At 40.0% G+C, this 26,343-nt stretch overlaps 1 protein-coding gene across 4 annotated transcripts in view; it reads right to left on the bottom strand.

Moving 5' to 3' along the window:
* The window catches only part of GRM7 (glutamate metabotropic receptor 7), a 546,447-nt gene that overhangs the window by 154,227 nt on the left and 365,877 nt on the right, over positions 1-26,343 (bottom strand). For all 4 annotated transcript variants that reach the window (XM_084634422.1, XM_084634423.1, XM_084634425.1 and 1 more), the window contains exon 7: positions 20,603-20,742. In XM_084634422.1, the coding sequence (XP_084490548.1) occupies positions 20,603-20,742 (140 nt within the window). The remainder of the gene's footprint in view (positions 1-20,602; positions 20,743-26,343) is intronic.

The raw sequence follows: 26,343 nt of genomic DNA, 5'->3' as shown, positions 1-26,343 counted from the left end.
TTCCATCTGTATATTGCAAGACACTTTACAAAATCAGTAAATATTATTATCCACATTTTACAAATAGAGAAACTAAGGCACAGAGAGGTTAAAGGACTTGGCTAGAGAGTCAAAGCCAGGATCAGAACACAGGTCTTGGAATTCCATCCACAATCCACTAGACCACAAACGCATTTTTCCAGTGCATACTACTGTACCAAAAGCTCCGTTCCCAAAGGGCCTATCTCCGCTTGCCTTACACAGACACCCCCACTGAACAAGTAAAATCCTGTTAAAAAACAACTTCAATTTCTAGCCACCATTAAAGCTAGAATTTCAAGCAATATATTTGATAGAAGCAACTGTGGTCAAATACATGATTTCCATGTCATTAAAGGGTAACAGACTGTGTAATTAATAAGCAAACATAGGTGTGTCATGTGCATCAGTTCATGAAATTCTTTCATATGAACAGGTCATCTGCATCTCAATGGAAGGAGAGGGCAGGAAAAAAACTTTCCTTCAAATTTTAAGCACAGATTGAAGACGCTTTACAGCTATTTATCTGGGCTGTTATTGCCTATCATGTCAATATGTAACTAGAGACTCATTAAGATGCACATTATATAGCCAATATAATAGCCTTGCCTCAAACCACTAAGGTTTACTATGCAAATCAGCATTTAGGGATTTCTTTAAAATGATTATTTTTGACCCACTGGCTGTATAGACTCCTTTGGGGAACACTATGTTGCACTTACTACATGAAGACTTTGTGGATCGTTCAGCTGATGCTTATATATGCTGGGCTTATCTTCTAAATACTCTTTTCAGGATGTTTTCTTCTTGTAAAAAAACAAGATAATACTTTGGAAGCATCTTAAATTCTCTTCTCATTTCCTACCCCAAAAAAATGTCCATGGCACTTGCATCTGTTTTCAAAATGTCACTTCATAAAACACAGTTTGCTTTTTTAGGAGTGAAAAAAATAGTAAGACGCTAATAACTATTATGTTAATAGTCTCACCTTAAAAATAGTCAAAACCTATTTAGTTTGCAGACTTGGTAAATAAATTTAAAGACAAATGGGCAAATCTTCAGCTGCTGTAGATTGTCACAACCCTGGTGACTTCAATGGAGATAGGACAATTTTCAGCAGCCAAGGATCTGCTCCAAAGCATAGTCTCTCCAAACAGAGGTCTGCAGAGCAAACTGTGATCCCAGACTTTGTAGTATTTTTTTTCCACATTAACTTTAACAATGGAGTTTAACAATGGGATTTTTAAAAGCACTCAGTGTTGGCCTAACTCTACTCCCACTGAAATCAATAGTAAAACTGCAATGGGAACAGAATTAAGACTACTCCTGAGCACTTTTAAAAATGCCATCCTAAAAGAGAATGACAAACTTTTTGTTTTAAGCTACTGAAGATGCAGCTGTATTATCAACCTTTCTCTTCTCTTTCCTCAGTGACACAAATGTTCAGCTTCAACCGAAAACTACATTCATGGCAAACATCTGATGGAATTCATATTCATCTATTATTTAGTTGCAATGTACTTTCCTGTGATGTCACAAATGCATTTCATACACTTTACAGAACTGCTATACATGCTATTCATATTCTATAGATTCACACTACAAAAATTAATGGAAAGTATATATCTAAATTCCCTAGAACTGCTTTGAAAATCTCACACAAAATATTTTGTATTTCAGGGCATTTCCTTTGTACAAGCATAATAAAAGATAAACTTTACATTTTATATTGTAATGCTACTGTATCAATTCATGCCTCTGTGGCACCTTCCATTAGAAGATCTCACAATGCTTTACAAGTAGCATTGCATTACTCCTTACAACACACTTCAGAGGAGGTGCTCTTAAACGCATTCTGTAGATGGGTAGAAGAATGATTCCTGCCTCCTCGTTAGATTGTAAATAAGTTGAGTGGTCCACTGGGAAATAGACTATATCCCACAGGGGAAATAAAATATCTGTATATTGTTGAAAACTGTGTTTTCTGATTTCATTGCCAGTAAATAACTCTCGCAAATAAATAACTCTGCACTATTGGCTGTTTGTTTCCATTCAGTGTGATTAAGAGACACCCCACTTTCTCTCTATCATCTTATGCCTCCAGCCACGGCAAGACCTCTTGAAGCTGAATGTAGCCATTTACAACTCACAGAGACAAAGATATTAAGTGAACACATTCTATCTAACTGCAGACATGACAGCAGGAAACAGAATATACATAAAAAGCTGGTTCCATATTTTCCAAAAACATGTGAAATATCTGCTTCTTTAATGATGCCCAATTCATTTACAAATGTAGGCATCTTAATTCATACATCCAGAGACCGCTCCTACCAAGGATCTGGAAGATCAGTCCATGAGTATTCCTTAGAGCAGCCTACTGGTGGCACCATATCCTGTGAGTAGGTGGCCTGCTGTATTACTGATTATTATTAGTTGTATTAGAGTAGCACTAACAGTCCTCAAGCAACATCAGGGCCCCATCATACAGAGTACTGTACAAACAGAGTAAGGGACAGTCTTTACTCAGAAGAGATTAATACTTAAAGTAGTGTCTATGCCCCATGCTGCAATTGCTTGCCTAAGATTTGATCAGCCTCTGCTGATCTTAGGCACACCTCCTGCCTGCACCCAAATAGGCAATAAGGATGTGTTGGATGTGGAGAGGAATTGCATCCAGGCCCAAATGGCTGGAATTCCAAAGAATTCCAAAGTGTTGTATCACACTCCATGGGCAGTTACTTCACTTCTTGAATGACTGCCCTCTATGTTCTATACCATGGACTCAGGTCACGTGTGGTTCCACACGTGTGGACTTCCCTGTGGAGGGGACACAAAGCTGGCTGCGGGGGGGGGGGGGGGGGGCGGGGAGACACTCAGTCTGCGAAGACTTCAGACTCTTTCTCCCTCTCTCTCCTCATGACCGCATGCTCCAACTGTGCAATCCCAGGTTTTGCTTACCACTAGGAGCTGGGGCCCTCACAGCCTTTTCCCCCACTGGACACTAATCACTAGTTGCAATGAGTCATTAATCTTAACCACATTATATGACCCTCAGATTCTATAATTTCTAACCCAACTGTGCCAGGAGGCTGCGAGGAAAGCAAAAAACTCACTGGGTCACATGCCAGTTTGGCGCAATGGGGAAAATTCCTTCCCGATCCCTAAAATCAGGGAATCAGTCAGACCCACAGTATCATAAGCAACACAGCTCCTAATCTGCAACAAAGGGGAAGAAGGGTGGGGCATCTAACTACAGAGTAGAGATGCTTTTGAGGAGTCCAGGTTTAGTTTATATAAGCAAGGTGTGTGGGAGAGAGGCACCTGACCCTATTTCCATTGCCCAGCCAACAGCTGAGCAGAGAACTGGGGAATGGAAGTGGGGGTGGCAACCCCACTTCCTGCCATTCATGCATATTGGGCTTCTTGTGTTGCTTGCTGTCCAGTCAAAGTCCTTCTACACTAAAGCAGTGAGAGGATAATCTATTATATATTATAATTACAAATACCCATGTAAATGATGTTTCCGATCAGAAAGATTGCATTTGTAGGTAAAAAGCCCCTAACTGATTCTCTGAAATGGGGCCACCTATGCTTGGTTAAGCCAGATTGTCAAAACTCCTGCCTCAGAGGAATGCAGATTGAAAAGGAATGAAATATAAAGTGCATCATTGCTATGATGTAAATATAAATGGCTAGATTTCAATTCCTGTGAGCCACAGAACCATGGCTAGCCCTTGGGGGAGGGGGGATGTATGTGTGTGTGTGTGTGAGAGAGAGAGAGAGAGGTTACATCCACTGGCTGGACCACAGGGAGGTTAATGGATACACTAGTAGTGCCAAATGACAGAGAACTTTAGCTCAAGTGGTAGAAGCCTAAGCTTTTGGAGCTGAAGAAACAGAGTTTTAGTTCCAGCTCCCTGTGTGTGTGTGTGCGTGGGTGAGAGAGATTTTTCTAGTAATTGCCTCAGCTGAATGCATCACATGGATTTGTTACGGGGAGGATGGTAGCAAAGGCATCCAGCACATGCAGTGGGTCTAATTGTTTTTATACCTCCAAGCAGACCTCTGGAACAGTTTCAAGAACCCTGAAAAGACAGATTAATGATCCCTTTTAACTTTAAAAAACATTTAGACCTACTGCAAGAAGCACACCCCACCTTCTAATAAAGGGTGCCCTGTAGCTGCACAGGGGGCTCCTGGCTCCAATTCTGCTGCGGCAAACTGCAGATGTTATTCACAAGAAAAACTGTAGAAAAGAGAAAGGAAGCAATTTTTCAGCTCTCTCCGCTGTATGCGGGAGTTTAATTTTCCAGCATCTGGTAATATTTCTTTTTACTGATTCTAGGAAGAAAACAACCCACAAAATTTAGAAGCTACATTAGATAAACCAAAGAAATATTTTGTGTGGCAAACATTTAGATGCGTACGCCATCCCCTTGTTACCAGCAAGATATTGGGCTGGTGAATGGCACAGAATGTATCACACAGAGGGGGGTGCACAAATCTTCCCTTACCAGCACAGCCTCTCACCACAACTCCCAAACCCTTCCATCACCCAGGTAGGCAGCAGTCACAAGACTCACTACAGTGGGTAAGATTTTTCTTGGGTGTGTAATTAAGCCCCATAACTTCTCAGATGCAAAAGAGTAGGGCTCACCACATCAATGTCAACAATGGATTCTGCATTGCTTTACAAAGCATAAACCACCCTCCATCTGTTCCTCTCTTTTGACCTCCCCTCCACACAATGGCTCTCCTAAAACCCAGAAGGGAGACACAATGAACAAAAGAGTCCAAAACCTCCTCTTGAAAGTTAGAACCACATCACTCTTCTGCAGCATAACATCTGTCCTCATCCTCCTTTGTCCGGCAGTTGGCTCCATCTCCCCCTTCCTGTTTAACCTCATGCCTCCAGTACCTCTGCTTACTTTTCATAATACAAGCATGCTTTATGCTCTCCCATCTTAAAAAAACAAACAAACCCTCACTCTTGACTCCAGCTGCCTCTCCAACCGCCACCCCATTTCCCTTTCATCTGTAAGCTCACTGAATGCACTGTCTACAATCATTGGCTGGAGTTCCTCTAGGTACCTTCTGCCTTTTGCATGCCACCCAAACTGCCTTCTAGCCAATGTCAGAACCACTTCTCGATCCTCATACTCCTTACTTTGTCAGTCACCTTTGACACAGTGGACCATGCTCCTCTTCCTGAAATCTTCTTTCCCCTTGTCTCCTAGGACTATGTCTTCTCCTCGTTCTCCTCCTGCTTCTCCAACCACTCCTTCACCATGTCAGCTGGAGGATCCTCCTCATCCCTTTCTATGGGGTCCCTTTCTTTGGAGGTCCTTGGTCCCCTTCTCTTCTCCCTCTACAACTCATCTCTAGCTAATCTCACACACAAACACAAATTCAGCTACCATTTCTATGCCAACAATATACAGATGTACCTCCTTATTCCAGACCTATCTCCTGCTATCCAACGAAAATCTTACCATGGTCCATGCCTCCTTCACCTCAAGCCTAGACAATTACAATGTTCTCCCCAAGGGAACTGCAGCTTAAATCATCCCGCAAACTGGAGCTGGTGCAGAATCTGGCTGTCTGTGTATTAATGGCTGTATCTGGCCATACCTTTGGAATCTGACTGGCTTCTTATAAGTTTCTAGATGTCGTTGCAGGTGCTGTTTTTTGATCTACAAAGCCTTAAAATGGCTTGGAACATGCCTTTCTGAAATACATACCATCTCTCCGTGCCACAGATGCCATCAACATAGACACTTCTGATGGAGTCCCTTTAATATAAAAGAGTGAGGACTGCTGAAAAAGTATTTCCCATTAGCAGTCTCCAACCTTGGGAATTTACTCCTCCAGGGTAGGTTTGAAATGGCTCAAATCAGCTGACCTTCAGATTAATCTCTTTACTGAGGCTTTTGGGGAAGGCAGGGACACAATAAGGGTTGGAAGGCAAGGCAAGTTTCTGCAATGGTTTGGTTTAATCTCTCAATGGTTATTTTCCTTTTCTCTGGTTTTGGGGTGAGGGGAAGGAGCGGCTATCTATTTTTATATCATTGTGTTATGTCAAACATTTCTTTTATGTACATTTAACTATGTCAAAGGCTTGTTCAGGACTGTCACTTAAAAAATAAAAAGGTTCTACAAATAACGAAGTAACCAACTACATAAATAAGATACCTTCTCAGCATACCCTTTTGTTCTACATACTTTATCTGCAGTCTGATTTTTATACTGTCTATTAATGTGACAGAGAGAAAAGCTATTTTGTATTGTGTGTGTCTATGTTATCAGAGTCCATATCTCATTGCTCCCAAGGGGTTTTTTTTGTTTAAATTTGGCATTATATGCAAAGTGTTTGTATCCAAGGAAATGCTGAGGAGGATTGAAACATTCTCTGGATTACAATGCACACTGGGTGAAATTTTGAAAGCAGCCTCAGAGAAATAGGAAACTAAACCCTAATAGCTTCTTTGAGTATCCCAGACATGAATTTGATTATAATGCACATATTATTGTTTTGCAATTCTTTGCTCAATTCTTCTCTGTGAAATACAGAAATATAGCACATGGCCACTTGCATGGATAATATTGTATTTTCTGGTTTTGTATTTATTGGGGTAGGAGCAGACATGCCAAACCCGAGGGGAAAAAGCAGAAATTGGGCTTGTTTTTGGCTCAATTGGCTTGTGAGTTGCTTGTTAGCTAGTTTTTGGCTTGTAGCTTGTTGCTTGTTTTTTTTAATCAGCTCCCAGCAAGCAGGTACAAGGGGGATCAAGCTGGGGCAAGGGGGGGAGAGAGTCAGGGGTGCACAGCAGGCCACCACAGTCCCAAACTGCATGCCAGAAGGAACTAGTTACATAGAGTGTTGGGGTTCTTAGGGATTGGCTTATTTTGACCTTGTTTTGAAATGGGATTAGCTTGATTTTTGGTTTATTGTGAGAGTTGGGATGCTTATTTACCACGTGAAAGTTGGCAACTGTGGGTAGAAGCTCAGCTGTTGACCTTCTTTTACTTTACTATGGCAGTATGTAAACTTAATAGCCAAAAATGTCTATTGTGTTACACCCATCATCAGTTTTATTCCATGAAAACTGAAATCAGTTCCATAATCACAGCATGTGAGTGGGACTTATGTGATTTCTATCCTACCTACTAGTATACATTTTAAACATATGATTGAAGATTAAGGAATAAGCATATGGTCATTCAGCAGCCCAATGGTCTGAAAAATTCCCATGCAGTTAGCTCAGAGAGAATTAAGACTGCAAGTTAAGGCCAATTAAGGGTATTCAAGCCCATCATGGTTGATCTGAACAATGAAGGATAACAGAATCTAATGCACTTTTTCCCACTGAATGCATCCAATGCAGTGAGCTGTAGCTCACGACAGCTTATGCTCAAATAAATTTGTTAGTCTCTAAGGTGCCACAAGTACTCCTTTTCTTTTTGAGAATCTAATGAGAGAACAAAATATCAGATTAGATATGTGGATAGACAGAGCATTTGTGTGGCACCCATGGCAATAATATCGTGGAAACCAAAGGACATGTGTGATGGTGATAATGGATTTTAGTGGCACTCTAAACATATTTTGTACAATTTTATTTTTTATCTGGATGGTAATTTGGCTGAAAGCACAATGGAGAAAGCTAATACACAATGGAGGATCCTGTGAACTACAGGCCAGTCAGCCTCGCCTCAGTCCCCGGAAAAATCATGGAGCAGGTCCTCAAGGAATCAATCCTGAAGCACTTAGATGAGAGGAAAGTGATCAGGAACAGTCAGCATGGATTCACCAAGGGAAGGTCATGCCTGACTAATCTAATCGCCTTCTGTGATGAGATTACTGGTTCTATGGATGAAGGGAAAGCAGTGGATGTATTGGTTCTTGACTTTAGCAAAGCTTTTGACACGGTCTCCCACAGTATTCTTGTCAGCAAGTTAAAGAAGTATGGGCTGGATGAATGCACTATAAAGTGGGTAGAAAGTTGGCTAGATTGTCGGGCTCAACGGGTAGTGATCAATGGCTCCATGTCTAGTTGGCAGCCGGTGTCAAGTGGAGTGCCCCAGGGGTCTGTCCTGGAGCCGGTTTTGTTCAATATCTTCATAAATGATCTGGAGGATGGTGTGGATTGCACTCTCAGCAAATTTGCGGATGATACTAAACTGGGAGGAGTGGTAGATACACTGGAGGGCAGGGATAGGATACAGAGGGACCTAGACAAATTGGAGGATTGGGCCAAAAGAAATCTGATGAGGTTCAATAAGGGTAAGTGCAGGGTCCTGCACTTAGGACAGAAGAACCCAATGCACAGCTACAGACTAGGGACTGAATGGCTAGGCAGCAGTTCTGCGGAAAAGGACCTAGGGGTGACAGTGGACGAGATGGTGGGTGATGAGTCAGCAGTGTGCCCTTGTTGCCAAGAAGGCCAATGGCATTTTGGGATGTATAAGTAGGGGCACAGCGAGCAGATCGAGGGACGTGATCGTTCCCCTCTATTTGATATTGGTGAGGCCTCATCTGGAGTACTGTGTCCAGTTTTGGACCCCACACTACAAGAAGGATGTGGATAAATTGGAGAGAGTCCAGCGAAGGGCAACAAAAATGATTAGGGGACTGGAACACATGACTTATGAGGAGAGACTGAGGGAACTGGGATTGTTTAGTCTGCAGAAGAGAAGAATGAAGGGGGATTTGATAGCTGCTTTCAACTACCTGAGAGGTGGTTCCAGAGAGGATGGTTCTAGACTATTCTCAGTGGTAGAAGAGGACAGGACAAGGAGTAATGGTCTCAAGTTGCAGTGGGGGAGGTTTAGGTTGGATATTAGGAAAAACTGTTTCACTAGGAGGGTGGTGAAACACTGGAATGCGTTACCTAGGGATGTGGTAGAATCTCCTTCCTTAGAAGTTTTTAAGGTCAGGCTTGACAAAGCCCTGGCTGGGATGATTTAATTGGGGCTTGGTCCTGCTTTGAGCAGGGGGTTGGACTAGAGGCCCTCCTGAGGTCCCTTCCAACCTTGATATTCTATGATTCTATGATTCTATGAAAGCAGAATTCTGAAAAATACCAATAAATAAATGCACAAATAGGAAAGATCAAATGAAAGAGCAACCGTGGACAATGCAGAGATGCAGGAGAGACTCAGACTTCAGTTACTGACAGCGAGAGAGAGGGAATGAGAGAGTTGTTGAAACTCCATCATGCTTAACAGGAAAAGCAAGGGCAAAAGAGACGGGGCAGGATCACAGTGGGGTCAGGGAGCCAGACTGATGTTCAGGAAGGGAAGAAGTGCTGAGGTCTTATAAAATTAGGCTCTCTCTCTAGAAGTAAGAAGTAGAAGGTTACTGAAAACTACTGTTACTTTTATGTTATATTTACTTTGGTTAAATAAAAGTTTAGTGTTTTTTTCCAAACCCAGAAGTTGGAGACATAGTCAATTAGTGGGATTTTGAAGAGAACTCCAGGGCCCTCTAAACAGAATTAAGAAAAGCAACCAGGATCACCCAATATTCACAGGCAAGTGTCCTGAAAGGAAGTTTAGAAGGATAAAGGGCTGTGCTAGAGACCTAGAACTAATCAATTTTGAATGAGGTTTGTGCCAAGGAAGGGACAGGACATGATGAAATACGATAATTTAGAAGTACAGATAATAAGACTTTGTATTTACGCACAGATATTCCGTGGACTAATTCCCATATAGCCAGCCATACATCTTTGACCAGAATTTTAGATTTTATGTGGATGCAGAACATCATTATCTTGGAGAGACCAATGATTCAGAAGAACAATGATCTGGCCCCAAAAGCTCATGAACCACACCAAATTACAACTTCATATTTTCTTTTCTTAAAATAATATTCTACTCTTATAGCTTCAAACACTACAGTACCTCTAAACAAAGATCATTTTTGGACCATTACTTTAGGGCTTTGTGTTTGTTTGGTGTAAATATGTATGTATAGGTACACCGTGAACAAATAGTGGGGTATTTCCTTGAGATGTTTCCAGGATTAGAGGTGGACTATTTAAACAATAAAATATATAGAACTCATTAGATAGATAGATAGATAGATAGATAGATAGATAGATAGATAGATAGATAGTGTTAATGAAAAACATGAATTAATCAAAAGAGAAATTAAATTTTTCAATCGTATCATTTATATAATAAACACTGTCATTTTCATATACAAAAATATTAGCCATTTCCATGAACTAGGCCTTTATACCATCCCACAATTCTTTTCTTTGTGTGCAGCAGAAGATAGTGACCCGATCAGTAAAGTGTTTTTGCTATACCATATATTAGTGAGAAATAATTCAGAAAGTATAGCTGAAGTGTATATGGCCATTTGTAATTCTGTATTTTTTTCCGTCTATCCTAAAGCTAGATAACTCTGGACACAACTACATCTCCAAAGATGTCACTATCCAGTAATCCACATTTAAATAAATATGAGGGAGTCTATGGACTTTATGAAGGATTTTAAACTGTCGTAATTTTTAATGAGAACCAGAAGCTGTGTCAATGGAACGCCTTCAATGCTGTAATGACACTAGAAAAAAGAAAAGATCCTAGTCAGACCTAATATATAAAATCTGAATTTTAAACAACACTCAGACCTAATTTTCTGAATTGACTTAATAAGAATTTTTAACACATGCATTATGCATACCATCATGAAAATCTTTCATCTTAGTTACAATCTTAAAACTGAAATTTTGTAACACAAGTGTAGTACCTTTGTACTATCAGCTACTCGTTACCACCTGTAACAAAAGTGGGAAATGGCACTACATGGGACAATTTAAGTGACAGTAACCGAAATGAAGGAAAATGATACCAATTTTTTTACCCATTTTGTTGAAATCTTGAAACTAGTATTTTAAAGTCTGTTGGATGCTATAAAGTAATATCGGGATCTCAAATAGCCTCAATTGTGTGTGTGTCTTTGTGCAGAATATATATCTGTGCGCTCAGGCACAGACAAGTATGCACACAATTGTCTGTGCATGTGCACACACATAAACACACATGTATACTAGAGGGTGAGCGTATAATTAACATTGTCTAGCTCTAACCTGTTATAAGATACCATTTTCTTTTCCTCACATCTTTTCCAAATTATACTTGTTTGGCCTGAAATTTTCCAAGCTGGTGTGTGTATTTTATTTTAAGTTTCAGCTAAAATGGTTCAGTCATTTCTGAGAAAGAAGTTAAGGAAAAATATACATCTAAGAAATGTCTACAACCATTTAGTTGAGCAACTCTCTTGTGCCTCCACGCTTTGATGTACAGATATTTAATCTGGCAGGTGGTCTCCCTCCAGATCTGTCTTTTCTTGTTCCCTTGAAAATTCACCCCAAATTTGACTAAATTACATGACTTCAAAAAAACTCAGTTTGCACATGCTCAGTGATGAGCTGTTAGTGTACGGCCACTACATTTTCTGGACATTCTGGTTGCACTGAATATTCTCCATTCCAGAAATAGACAGACAGATGGAAAGATCAACTAAACTTGAAAGAAAGAAAGAAAGAAAGAAAGAAAGAAAGAAAGAAAGAAAGAAAGAAAGATATGAAATATATATATAGCAAATTACCATCTGCTTGTGAATGTCTCCAAGCATCAAACTTAAAAGAGTAAAATTATTTGCTCAGATCTAATTGTCATTCTGAATATTTCTCCAAATTGCCAGGTACATTCAGGCTCCTGCCAGAGGCTTAGACCTTTTATTGCTCTATTCATTGCCCCAATATTCATAATGTTTTATTTCCAAATTTGGTAACAGAGATGTTTACAACACTTAAACAGATTAGTCTGAGCACAAAGAGATTCAATAGGTGTTGAAGTACACAGGATTTGCATAAACTGCACAGATGAGTGCAAAGATTTTATAAATTTCTATTTTGGGGGCAACAGAACCACAGTATGCAAGTTACATAGCTCCTTTTGTCAATCATTCCCTTTGGAATGACATTTCTGGCTGCTGGTTTTATTTTGCATCTGCACAGATGAGATTCAGTCTCCTCACTATCCTTTGCTTTCCATGTGTCTGTGCAGGCGAAAAAGGCTGACCATTAAGCCATAAGCTATGCTTCTGTGTTTTAAGACCAGTGAGACACTATAGTACATGCATATTGTTTAATGAAAACCTGATTTCTCTTTGTCTTCCCATTCCTTTAAAATACTCCCCAAGCCTGTAGTGAAGAAAATAATGCAATTCAGTTATTTCCTCAAAGAACATGGAATTCTACTAATAAACATAAAGTGATTCACTTGGCCAGAAGCAATGCAAACAGGGATTTATTGGGGTGCTACATCTATATAACGTACATGTTTGTACAACTATATTGATAATTATAAGTACTATTAATCTTCCAAGCACTTTGGTAGGAAGATTGTAGTAATTCATCACTGATTGCTGGAGGAGATTCTGAAAAAGAAAGGAATTCTAAGTACCCTGCTAACTCCTGAATGTAAACTGATCCATTTAGTGGCAATCATATTTCAGGCTATGCCCCATCTTAAGAGTTACTTAACAATTTACAATTAGAGGGCATTTATCCAGCATAGAACAGATTTATTTATACTTTTTATTGCTGTACATAGTAGATTTGGGGCTCTTTACTATAGAAATTATCTTTCTGAAAACAAATTAACTGGAGGGAGATCATCAGTTTATTTGGAGAGTAACATTTAACCACTATTAGTACATTAGAAATGAAAGTTGTTTCAGTGTGGACAATTTAGGAACTCTACAAAGCAGCAATAATGGGCAGAATGGCGTATTTTCCACCATCCATCTTTATCGAGCCTGCATATAGCATCTTCAGTCTTCCTGAGAATATGATGCAAAGTCTGATCAATACCCTCATGCCCAGTAACACCTTTATGAGCTATAATATTGAACTGGAAGAGTGCATTTGACAAGTTGGAGATGCTGAGGCAATTAAAACAAAATGAAGCAACCTGTAAAGATGCTAACAGGCTCAAAGTAAAGCATTAATTAGATAAACAGACTGAAAAATGTTAGCTGCTATAGGAATATATTATTCTTCAATGACGTATGTGCAAGTTTTCTGTAACGGTTTTGCTACTCACCAGTACAAGCATGAATTTGATTATAACAAAATGTCATGCATACTGTGACACTGCAAGTTGTACAAGGAATGTTATGTACTGCAATGAAATTAAAAACCTTTCACCGGGTACTAAGACACAAAATAAAACCACATGGATTTCTTTAACAGAGCCCCATGCTGAACACCTGACCCAGACACCTCCTCTGTAGCTCAGCATCTACATGTTCAGAATGCTTAAAGAAAAGCCCAAGGAACTTAGTGTTCAAATGCAGCAGTCAAACTTCCTTCCAGACAGCTCTTTTCTGTTCAGATCCAGTTCTACCTGTTATCTAGTGAGATATGTACAACCAGAGTATGTGAGAATCCTGAGGTGCAGAAAACTATAGACATGCTTCTTTCAGTGACTCTAAGAACTTCTAGCCAATAGGAAACAGGCTCACACTTGGGCGTGAAATCCTGGCTCCACTGAAATCAACGAGAGTTTGCCATTGACTTCAAACGGAGCCAACATTTCACCCTCGAACTCTAATTTAACCTATGTGCAAATATCTCAAAATTAATTAACTCTCTAGTTCAGTGGTGAGCAACCTGCAGCCCGTGGGCCACATGCAGCCTATCAGGGTAATCTAATCGCGGGCTGCAAGACATTTTGTTGACGTTGACCGTGCACAGGCACAGCCCTCCACAGCTCCGAGTGGCCGCAGTTCACCGTTCCACCACTGCTCTAGTTATTGGATTAAAATTTGGTGCAAATCACATTTATAAAACATTCTAACTATTAGCTAGGCAACTTCCCCTCCTTGCCCAATCACCACATCTGCTGATATGGGAGTTTGAGATTTTGAAGTAATTTTTGAAGTAATTTATTGTTGTTTTTTTTTAAATAGATAAGAATTTTGAGATTTTGGGATACTTGCATGGGGTTCAGTGAATCTGAAACTTTAGACATGCACAGTTAAATCCTGGACTGCAAGGAACACGTTGTGAAGGGGGAGTGTTCCGAGAGCCCAGACACCAGCACAAGCCTCAATGTTTGCAGTGCAATTTTATAGCTCCGCAGCCCCAGCCTGAGTCAGTTGACATAGGCCAGCTGTGGCTGTTTCATTGCAGTGTAGACATACCTTAAGAGACAACAGGTTCTCAGCAACAATGCTGAAGTGATAGTGACCCACAGCATCAAATTCCCAGTGAAAACTTCCAGTTCTTCCAGGAGCGATGAGTTTCTACCTCTGCCAAACACTTTAAAATAAGTGGTGGTTACAAAGATCAGCTGTGTTTGACCAACAACGTTCTGTCAATCATAGAGTCGTAGGAACCATTGAGAGGTTATCTAGTCCAGTCCCCTGCACTCATGGCAGGACTAAGTATTATTCAGACTATTCCTGATAGGTGTTTGTCTAACCTGCTTCTAAAAATCTTCAATGATGGTGATTCCATAGCCTCCGTAGGAAATTATTCCAGTGCTTAACTACCCTGACAGTTAAGAAGTTTTTCCTAATGTCCAACTTAAACTGCCCTTGCTGTAATTTAAGCCCATTGCTTCTTGTCCTATATCAGAGATTAAGAGCAACAATTTTTCTCCCTTATCCTTGTACAACATTTTATGTACTTGAAAACTGTTATGTCCCCCACTTAGTCTTCTCTTTTGCAGACTAAACAAATCCAGTATTTTCAGTCTTCCCTCATAGGTTGTGTTTTCTAGACCTTTAATAAATTTTTGTTGGTCTTCTTTGTACTTTCTTCAGTTTGTCCACATCTTTCCCGAAATGTGGCACCCAGAACTGAACACAATACTCCAGTTGAGGCCTAATCAGTGCAGAGAGGAGCAGAAGAATTAATTCTCATTACAGAAGAATTACTTCTCATGTCTTGCTAAGAACATCTGCTGATACATTCCAGAATTATGTTTACTTTTTTTTTTGAAACAATGTTACATTGTTGACTCTCATTTAGCTTGTGATCTACTATGACCCCCAGATTCCTTTCTTTAGTACTCATTCCTAGGCAGTCATTTCCCTTTAGCATGTGCACAACTGATTGTTCCTTCCTAAGTGGAGTACTTTGCATTTGGTCCATACTGAATTTCATCCTATTTATGTCAGACCATTTCTCCAGTTTGTCCAGATCATTTTGAATGTTAATCCTAGCCTCCAAAGCACTTGCAACCCCTCCCAGCTTGGTATCGTCCACAATCATCTGCACTTCGATCATGCTTTCTACCTATGAAGCTCGACTTTCTTTACAAAGATCAATGAACAAATATGCACAATGCCCCTCTCAAGTAGGTTAGTATTGTTCTTGTACCTATTTTATAAATACAGAAAACAAAGGCACCAAGAAGATAAATAACTTGCTTACATTGACACAAGCAGCTTGAGAAAGAACTGGAAATAGAACACATGTCTCTTGACAACTAGCTTTGTTCTTTATCCACAAAAATCATCTCTCTATTTTCCAGTGGTATCAAAGCACAAGTACTATATCTGAGTAAGTAATAAAAGTTATTTTGTTTGAAAGCAAACTTAAAAAACAAAAACAAAAAAAAACCCAATGCCCATGACACCTTTTTTTCCAGTCGACATGATCTCTTTGAATGGTTACTAAAACATGCCATGACAAAACAACAGGCCCAAAGATAGATAATCACACGATCAATAGTTAAATAGAAAAGTACGTTAGTGAACCTGAAGTTACAGTGCCTGAGGTCAAGTATCGGGGGCAGCCATGTTAGTCTGTATGTGCATGAGGCTTAATGAATAACCTGATGATAACCTGCTTTTCTGGTGTTGAAAATGGTGTTGTCCTATGACATAGGCTATGTCATAAATATAAAGGGAAGGGTAAACCCCTTTGAAATCCCTCCTGGCCAGGGGAAAGCTCCTCTCACCTGTAAAGGGTTAAGAAGCTAAAGGTAACCTCGCTGGCACCTGACCAAAATGACCAATGAGGAGACAAGATACTTTCAAAAGCTGGGAGGAGGGAGAGAAACAAAGGGTCTGTGTCTGTCTGTAGTCGTCTTGGCCAGGGACAGAACAGGAATGGAGTCTTAGAACTTGTAGTAAGTAATCTAGCTAGGTATGTGTTAGATTATGATTTCTTTAAATGGCTGAGAAAAGAATTGTGCTGAATAGAATAACTATTTCTGTCTGTGTATCTTTTTTGTAACTTAAGGTTTTGCCTAGAGGGGTTCTCTATGTTTTTGAATCTAATTACCCTGTAAGATATCTACCATCCTGATTTTACAGGGGGGATTTCTTTATTTCTATTTACTTCTATTTTTTATTAAAAGTCTTCTTGTAAAACACTGAATGCTTTTTCATTGTTCTCAGATCCAAGGGTTTGGGTCTGTGGTCACCTATGCAAATTGGTGAGGCTTTTTATCCAACATTTCCCAGGAAAGGGGGGGTGCAAGTGTTGGGAGGATTGTTCATTGTTCTTAAGATCCAAGGGTCTGGGTCTGTAGTCACCTAGGCAAATTGGTGAGGCTTTTTACCAAACCTTGTCCAGGAAGTGGGGTGCAAGGTTTTGGGAAGTATTTTGGGGGGAAGGATGCGTCCAAACAGCTCTTCCCCAGTAACCAGTATTAGTTTGGTGGTGGTTGCGGCCAGTCCAAGGATAACGGTGTAATATTTTGTACCTTGGGGAAGTTTTGACCTAAGCTGGTAAAGATAAGCTTAGGAGGTTTTTCATGCAGGTCCCCACATCTGTACCCTAGAGTTCAGAGTGGGGGAGGAACCGTGACAGGCTATATTAAATATGATATATTTATGGTGTGAAAAATGTTTGAGCATCTCTTATTGAAAAAGAAAAGTTAATTTGTAACAACATAATTAACATCTGGAAAGACACTATTCCAAGAGTAGCTGTGGCTTTGCACACTTTCTTGCTATTCCCCATCCTCTCCTCTTTCCTTTTGGGACAGTAAATAGCCAATAGGAATAATTTCTCAATCCATGCAGCTTTCTATCAAGAAACATGAGAGTTTAATCATGGTCTTTTCTTGAATTTAAGTTTTATAAAAACCACAGCCATTGGTAACATACACCCATGAAACTTTATATACTGCACCATGGGCATTGACAACCCAACAATCCCATTTTACTTTAGCTGAATTATGATTCATTTAATGCTGAACACATTCAAGGCATTTCTCCTCCTTGAAATGATGCCATTCTCTCTACATTATTTCATATTATGCACAAGTGTCCCCTCAACATAAGCAAACTGTAATACAGACCTGCTTTCATATGATAACATTACCATGTTTAACAGTTTTATTGTCTAATTACATTAACTTTAATCTTGAGCAATTTGGCATGTACGGTAGGTCAAGATATTGCATTTGAATGGGTATGGAGCTGGTCTGATTTCTGATTCTAAAATCCAGGATCAGGCATTTCAAGCTGCAAAGAGGAGAGAAAGTATAAATACTGTGTATCAAATATGTGCGAGGCAGGTCACAAGGGGGCTGGAAGAGATGTTAAAAATCTTCAAAAAACAGTGGGAGGCAGGATGTACTTGCAGGACCTCTTAGTGGGAGGTAGACTGATATTTTTGTAATCGGAACTCCGCTTGACTACAGGGTGTATGCAACTTCCAACATTTTTCAGTAGAATATTGGTCAACCCATTTAAAATTAGACATCAGCTCATTTTATCCTCACTATGAAATGCATCCAGAGTGTTCACTAAATCGTGATTTATGTCCCAGGAAGAGACGTTTTAGGTGTTAGAAAATAATCACACCATAAGGAGATTTGGTGATTATACTACCCTCTCTCCCCCGTGGAAAATTCATAATTTATGGCCAGAGTTTGTTGGAGCAAAAATGTTACAGATATTTTCTCACTCACTTTCTGATGCAAGAAATAGTGATGTAAATCCAGGGTAACTCATGAGAAATCAGAGAAGGTATTCCATATTTACCCTGACTGTAAGAGAGCTCAGAATCTGGCCCTGTGAATGCACAGATAAAAAAGTATATGTCTTTAGCGCTGTGCTCCAATCCTAAAAAAAGAGATGCTGCACTTCACTCTCATCCTAAATAAAGAAGTGCCGGAACACACTTCCAGAAAACGATAGCACCAGAACGCCATTACAACCTCCCCTGAGAAAAGTGCCAGAACAGCATTCCAGCACAACTCGAGCCCTGTTTTTGCAAACATTCCTGCCAGAAGTGTGAAATCAAAGGTAATATAAAGATACATGGAGGCAACCAGGCCTGAGAAAAATGCCCAGTCTCAGACACTTCATAAAACTGGCTCTGTAAGTAAGATGATGACAAAAAGAAAAACATATACGGAACACCCAGAGGCCTCCTGAATGTTATGCTTTAAGGCTTTTCTGTTCATCTAACAGATAGCCCATGCAGGTGTGCTTCAAAAGAATGAAAGTGCTCCATATTGTAAGAAGAAACTATTTGCTAACTGGACATGAAAACATACCCTAGAGTTATCAAAAGTATCAAGAATAAAACTACCCACCTCCAAAAAAACCCCAAAATGTGAACGTGAAAGTAAATTGTATTTTGTCCTCTTCAATATAAACTGAATCTACATCAGCCTTGCAATAGTGCCATGATCATTTAATAGCAAAATCTATTTTCTCATCCTTTATGGTGGAGGTGGTGAAAATGAGTGAGGGAAAAAAACCCAAATATGTTATTTCTCTATAGCAAAAAAAAAAAAAACCCAGCCCAAAACAAAAAAAACCAACCTTCGCTATCACATGGCCCTCATCTCTGTAATGTCTGAGTGCCTCGTGTGTCATACAACAGCCCTGTGAAATAGAGAAGTACCATTGTCCCGATTTTACAGGTGGGAAACTGAAGCACATACAGGCTACAAGGCTTGCCATGCTCACACAGGAAGTCTGTGGCAGAGTAGGGAATTGAATCTGGGTCTCCCTTTCACTGGACCATCCTTCTTACATTTTCCCCTTTTGCTAGTTGGTCGGAAGAAATTTGCAAGACTGATATAAATAGAGAAACAGGGATACATCCAGGGAGTCATCCTCATAAATAAACCTACAAGATGAACTACAGGATTTGGCAGTTTCTCTTGGGACCTATTTAATAGTAGTCAATAGTCTGGTCCCCTTGGCCAGAGAATTCCTAACTACTTTTGAAGCTGCAAAATTTACCTTGTTCTTGAAAAGTTCCATGGAGGACTAGCAAACCAATGGAGGCAAATTCCTGGAGGCATTTGGCTTGTGGAACACACAGGTAGATAGAATGGAAGTTGCTGTAGTAACCCCACTGATATAACACAATCTAGCCAAGCCCAGAGCAGGGGGGAAAGTGCTTTGTATGAAAACTCTGAACCCAATTGCTGCAGAACAACAAAGGTGCTATTAATTTCTGATTTCAATTATAATAGGTCAGGATGAGTAGTTTATACTAAGTAGTATTTAGAAAATAAAAATATTGATATTTTGGCAGAAAAGAATTGTAAATTGCAAGTTAATAAGACAGTGTGCTTTAAATAAAACACAGCAGCTTAAATAATGCTGACAAAACACATCACATACCTTAATGTGTATGGAATTTAAGAGGAAGCCCAATATTCTCCAGAGAGTGACCCTTGGTTCCCCACATTAATTACTGGTGTTACTTTGTTAAGACATACACTGCATTAATTAAAGTGAGGAGAAAATGTAGTAGATTAAGTTACATTTCCAAATTATAATATTTCCACCTGTCTAGGAGTATAAATGCCTCTTACCACCGTAGGATCTGAGCGCCTTACAATCAACAATGGATTTCACCCTTGCAACTCCTCTCTGAGGTAGACACATGCCAGCCCTATTCTACAGATCAAGGGGCAGGTATTCTTTTTGTTTGTGTGTTTTCGTTCTGGACTTTAGTTTGTAATGAAAAATGTATTTAAAAGTAAAGACTCAGACTCCACAGATGAACAAAGTTTGCCTCCGCGGAAGGAAGTAATCATATTCATTATTTCACATGGGCAACATCAAGAATAACTGGGAGACATTTGATTGCCTTACCTTTCAGCTAGACTTCATTATGAAAGGACAGCCACACATGTAAGAGTGGCCTCACTGCTAAGTGCATAAAAATATCCCTTGGGAAATGAGAGCCACTCAAAAAAAAAATCCATTTCTTTTGCACCAAGTTGGAGACACTTGGAGCAATTTGCAATTCTAAAGATGAAATCCCAGAGGTTTCAAGCAGCTATGTATTACAGAGAAAAAGCCACTGTCCCAGTTAGCGGCTAGAGAGCTCCCATGAGCAAAAAAATAAAGAAATAACAATAAAAAATTGCACGGTCATCAGAGCTCAGTATAAATCAGTCCAGATAGGGAACTATGCGAGAACAAACTGCATATAGAACAACGGAAGATACTGTACAAAAACAACTTAAGTACTGTCCCCTACACTAGTTCCTTCTTGGTGACGAAAGTCAAGCGAATAACTATATGCTGATGAAAGTGAGCAAGTATAGAGGAAACTGGACTCACGCTGAGCTGCAGGTCATCTGTCCACTGGCCAATCAGGTGGTAGCCTGGAGTGGTGGTGTTTGTTGTGTGATACTGAAAGATGTCATAGCGCCCTGGTGCATCACCGTTTTTATTAAACATCACTGGAGTGCCTGCACTGCCTGAGGAAGGAAGCAAAAAAACAGCCAAAGCTTTACAATGCTTGTTTTGTTTATTTTGTCATGGCTAAAAGCTTTCGACTGGTATCACAGCTCAGGCAGAGGCCATCCATCATCACAGCAGTTTAAATGGACGCTTTAGGACATCGTGCCATAATCCTATCCCTCTTTCTGTGATTAATTATCATGACTCATACCACTAGGTGAAACGTAAAAGTAAAGTAAAATGACATGAGCCTTGCTTCGTATCATGAAATATCATACGGGCTTCCCTCCCCGCCTCTGCCCCCTTCTCCCCTGAGGGAGTTCTTTAGTGAATATTAGTCCTGTGAATGGAGCCTCTATATGATTTTTTTTTTCTCCAGAAAATGTTCCTTCTGCTTCTGAGAGATACCGCCATCAGAAGACAGCCCAGGTTTAGTGACTCTTGACTGGCATCCAGAAATAGCTTCCTCCTCCACAATTTGTTCTTATTCCAGTAATCAGCATGCAACTGAGATGGAACAGAACAGAGGACATTATCGGAAAACTATTCCTAATCTCTCCTTGTACGCTCCTTTGTTTACACCCTAGGACACTGATACTTGCCGAAAAGTAGCTTAGTCATGAACAATATAGGGCCAGATTCTGGACTGTTTCTTGTGAAGCATGCTAGGTAGAGTGATGTGAGAGAGGCAATGAAGTGGCAACAGCAGATCTAAGGATGTCAGAACCACCTTGCTTGGATGGGTCAGGGCCCCGAGTGCAATACACTAAACAATGCTTCAACCTGCTAAAGTAGCTGACTGCATGCCCCTAGTGCGGCTTGCTTGGAAGTGCTGGCCACACACCCGAAGCCAGCTCATGGGAACAGTCCTTTTGGGGCCGTGGACCAGAATTGGGTATTAGTGTAGCCTCCCACAGGGCATAGGTGCTAGAACTAGGGGTGCTGCCAGACACCCTGGCTTGAAATGGTTTCCATCACACACAGGGTTTCAGTTTGGTTCAATGGCTCTCAGCACCCCATTATACAGATTGTTCCAGCATCCCTGCCCAAGCTTTCTAATATGTGCCTGTCCTGCCCTTTGCCTATCCAGGAGCTTTGTAGGAGGAGGTGGTCCCCAGCACCTAATCCTCTTAGCACATCCAAACAAGACAGGTTAGAATAAGGGGGCAAAATAAACACACACATGTTACATGACAGCCAGGCGTTAAATTCTGATAGCTAATTAATACATTTGAGATGCTATTGCGAAAAGAATCCCAATCAGAAGATGTGCAACTCAGTTAACACTATAAGGCTGTATGGCTACTTCTTAAAATGAGTGTTCAAAGAAATTTAGTATTTTCAGATAGATCTAAATGAAAGCTTCCAGGACCACATGTGTTTCAAGATGCATTTAAATAGGTTTCTGGGAAGTAAAGCAATATTGTGTCAAGATAGAAGATCATTAGTATATCTATATTCAAAACTTTCTCCTACCACATTGCTTGGTGGGAGGGAGGGCGGGTATGAAAAATCTCTTCAGTTGTAGTACTGAACTTTAAGTTTATGGTTTTCCTCATGATTCCTATTCTTCACTGAATTTCAGTGAGTGAAAGAAGGTTTGAAGGAGTGAATTAGCATAGTTTCCAAATTCTAACCCTCGTAAATTATTTCTTGTCTATACTGCAGCCTCTCTGAGATCAGACACTGATTAAGTTCAAAGACTGGTACAGAAAATCTTCCACAGAAATCTCTTGTCTCTGACTCCTTATGGATACTAAGCTGATATGTAATTGTTGTTACGGATTCATGCAGCCAGAACATCTTTATGGTGGGAAAACATTTTTAGGTGCATAAGGGCGATAATTCATAAATTCCTTCTCAAAGTCAGCAAAAATAGTAAATGGGATTTAGCTAATCATGACTTTTTAAAGCGTTTATATGATTAGCCAAGCTACATATTGTTGCATCTGACATAAAAGAATACAATTCAGAGCATAAGAGTCCAATCTGGCCCTCCATAATATTTGTAGGTATATCCTTACGTCCCCAAATGACACTAACACAAAAAAATGGGTGTTTTTTATACACTAGGGGTCAGATCTTCACCTGATATAAATTTTCACCACCTGAGGATCTATTCCATAAATTGGGCAGTAATGCAGATAGGGTATTACTCACATACATACATGTGCATGCATAAAACTGTAGGTTTTTTTCTCCTTCTAAATAGATGCAGAATAAACTTGGTGTGTATCAACAAGAGTCGAGGTTAAAAGTTGCCCTGTGAAAGTATAGAGCTTTGTTATTTCATATCTGCAGATTAGTATGATATCTAGTTTTTAAATGACAGATTTCAGAGTAGCAGCCGTGTTAGTCTGTATTCGCAAAAAGAAAAGGAGTACTTGTGGCACTTTAGAGACTAACAAATTTATTGGTCTCTAAGGTGCCACAAGTACTTCTTTTCTTTTAGTTTTTAAATGGAATCTATAAATAATAAAGTCCAAATGACAGCTGGGGTAGGGAGACTGTGTTGGGGAGAAACAAGGCATGGAGTCCCTTTTCACTCCTGGGCTGTTAAACATTAAGTGGATAGTTTGGCTGCTTGCACTTGCTGGTAGTGATGGTGGACCATTAACGTTGCTGACAGTGTTCAGGGCCCTGCAGGGGTATGGCCCTGTGCAACAGTCAGGGCCTGGCAAGCTTTCCTAGTGACAATGTATATTGTCACAAGAATGCACTATACGAGAGCCTTGCCTGTGCATGTGTAAATAGTTAACTGGGTAAAGGGCCAGTAGCCAGTGCTCAAGAATATGCAGGCCTATTTCTGGGTTTCGAAGGATCAATACAACTTCTTGTTGTGCACTGCTAATGGCTTCCTTCATGCAGCTTTTCAATGCAGTTCTTAAATATCACAGCTGCTCCACCAGAGTAGTTACTGCTGCTGGTCAGCCTGCTCTCTGGTTCATGAAAGCACCGCTGTTCAAGAAATCTCTTGAGTATGTGATTATCATTAAGCATGTGCTCAAGTGCTTTTCTTAATCTGGTGCTGGATGCCTACTCCTGGCCTCTAAATGCATAATTCTTCCAGACATCATCTATGCAGCTCGCCCACCCTACCCAGTGTGGTTCTATCTCTAGAATCATCATGTGTTTTATTCTAAGTTAAGTACAGCAACATAATTTTAAATGTGATTCTATATTAATATGTATTCACCATTAGTATATATTTATAGTAATAATTAGCAGCATAGTTGATATTTGCTACTTTTTCAGGCTTGTCCTCTTTCATGAGTTTAAATTTACTTCATCTGGAAATCTACCCACACACCAAAAGGAAGTGAAAAGTGGGGGAAGCTATTTGGAGTAAGGAATGGTACATAGTTGTGATCATCTCAGGTTATAATTCAAGCAGAAGATTTCTGAGTTGCCTGTCTTATTAAAGATGGAGCAATTGGACTATCAACCAAAAGGTTTGCTTAGTAAGTGCAAATCCTACAGTCCTTACTCACTCTTCGATCCCAGTGTGGGTCTGATAGCATATTTTGGCACACAGTGCCCCACCATTTGATTGGAGGATCTAATTCTTTCATGTGCATGTTTTAAAGTTGCTACAGTATTTTACTCAGTGCTCTGTTTATTTATGCAGACTATAAGAAACAATGAGAAGTGGTACTAGGAAACCTGCAGGCTGAAGCATATTATTTTCATAACTGGTGCCATTTATTATTTTAATTTTTCTTATTATAACAGGGAGGGGGAAGATTTTCTTGAGGATTCAGGCTGACATACCTTTTTTTTTTTTTCTTTCATTGAGAATTGTAAGTCTCCACAGTCCCATCAGGCAACTGGGAAACCTAGTAACATGCTCTTCCGTGGTGCTGCCTGCACAATCAGTGTTATAAAATATTAATCCATCTGTTCCCAACGACTAAGTAACACACACACTAAATTCAGTACATGATGCCCCTTTCACATTGAAAATCTCACTGCAAAGACACAATTTATGGGATTTTGCGGGATTTGTGTCTCTTAATCAGCAGAAAAAAACTCATCATGAAGAAAAGTGCAATAGGAGATGGGTCAGAGTCTTGTTAAGTGTGACAAGCTAAGATATCTTTTTATGACTCACAGTCACTGCAGTTCTGAGGAGCAGCTATGGTTCATATAAAAATAATCCGTTTTTCAGGTCATCGTGGAGGGGAGGGGGAACACAGACACTTTGCATCATAAATTGAATATACAGAATCTTACTGCATCTGGACTTTCTAAAAAATTATTCTCAACATTGTGAGACAACATTGGAATTCATACTGAGCTCCTAGTACAAATCCACAGTCTCTATTCATTAAAATATCGCTTGAGCTCTTCCTTTATGAATGTCATGGTCTTTGTAAGGGGGGAAAAAAATCCCTGAAGCATGCACAGGCAAGATGATTTCAGCTGCATAGGTTTCAGAGTAACAGCCGTGTTAGCCATAGTTACAAGGAGATCTGTTTGCATACCTAAATGCAAAATAGGATTGGATCACAAGATCATAAGCTTAAAATGCACAAGAATGGGATACACATTTTTTCCTTCACACTGTCAGGAGAAAGGATTCATGTTGTGCCATTCTCTGTTCTGATTACAAGTCTTGTAACAAGAATGAGAGAGAAGAAGTTTAATTATGTATATGTCAAATGGTGACATTCAGCCACTGGCCCTCCCAGAAGCAGTGTTAGGTGTCCTACCCTCCCCGGGGGGTGCACCAAAAGGGGGCACTCAGCTGAGTGGCTCAGTATGCAGGAGAACAGTACAGATTGCAACCCATTTAGGCCAGGGGCTCTGCTTCTTCCCGATCCAAGTTGGAATGGCATGCACTGTCAGAAGCACACCAACGGATTACTCTTCGTGCTCTCCAAGTGCAGGGACTGGAGCAACAACAAGCACTTGGAATGTACCATGCCATCAGGAAATAGGATCCTTGTGCTCTGTCACAATCTGGTCCTATCTGTTTAGTGAATTATAGTAGTATGTAAGGTTTCAGAGTAACAGCCGTGTTAGTCTGTATTCGCAAAAAGAAAAGGAGTACTTGTGGCACCTTAGAGACTAACCAATTTATTTGAGCATAAGCTTTTGTGAGCTACAGCTCACTTCATCGGATGCATACTGTGGAAAGTGTAGAAGATCTTTTTATATACACACAAAGCATGAAAAAATACCTCCCACCACCCCACTCTCCTGCTGGTAATAGCTTATCTAAAGTGATCACTCTCCTTACAATGTGTATGATAATCAAGTTGGGCCATTTCCAGCACAAATCCAGGGTTTAACAAGAACGTCTGGGGGTGGGGGGTAGGAAAAAACAAGAGGAAATAGGTTACCTTGCATAATGACTTAGTCACTCCCAGTCTCTATTCAAGCCTAAGTTAATTGTATCCAATTTGCAAATGAATTCCAATTCAACAGTTTCTCCCTGGAGTCTGGATTTGAAGTTTTTTTGTTGTAATATCACAACTTTCATGTCTGTAATCGCGTGACCAGAGAGATTAAAGTGTTCTCTGACTGGTTTATGAATGTTATAATTCTTGACATCTGATTTGTGTCCATTTATTCTTTTACGTAGAGACTGTCCAGTTTGACCAATGTACATGGCA

This window comes from Lepidochelys olivacea (genome assembly GCF_965140295.1).
Source record: "Lepidochelys olivacea isolate rLepOli2 genome assembly, chromosome: 7".
Lineage (NCBI taxonomy): Eukaryota > Metazoa > Chordata > Testudines > Cheloniidae > Lepidochelys > Lepidochelys olivacea.
Note: the sequence above shows the minus strand (reverse complement) of the source record. Positions and strands in the feature narration are given on the sequence as shown.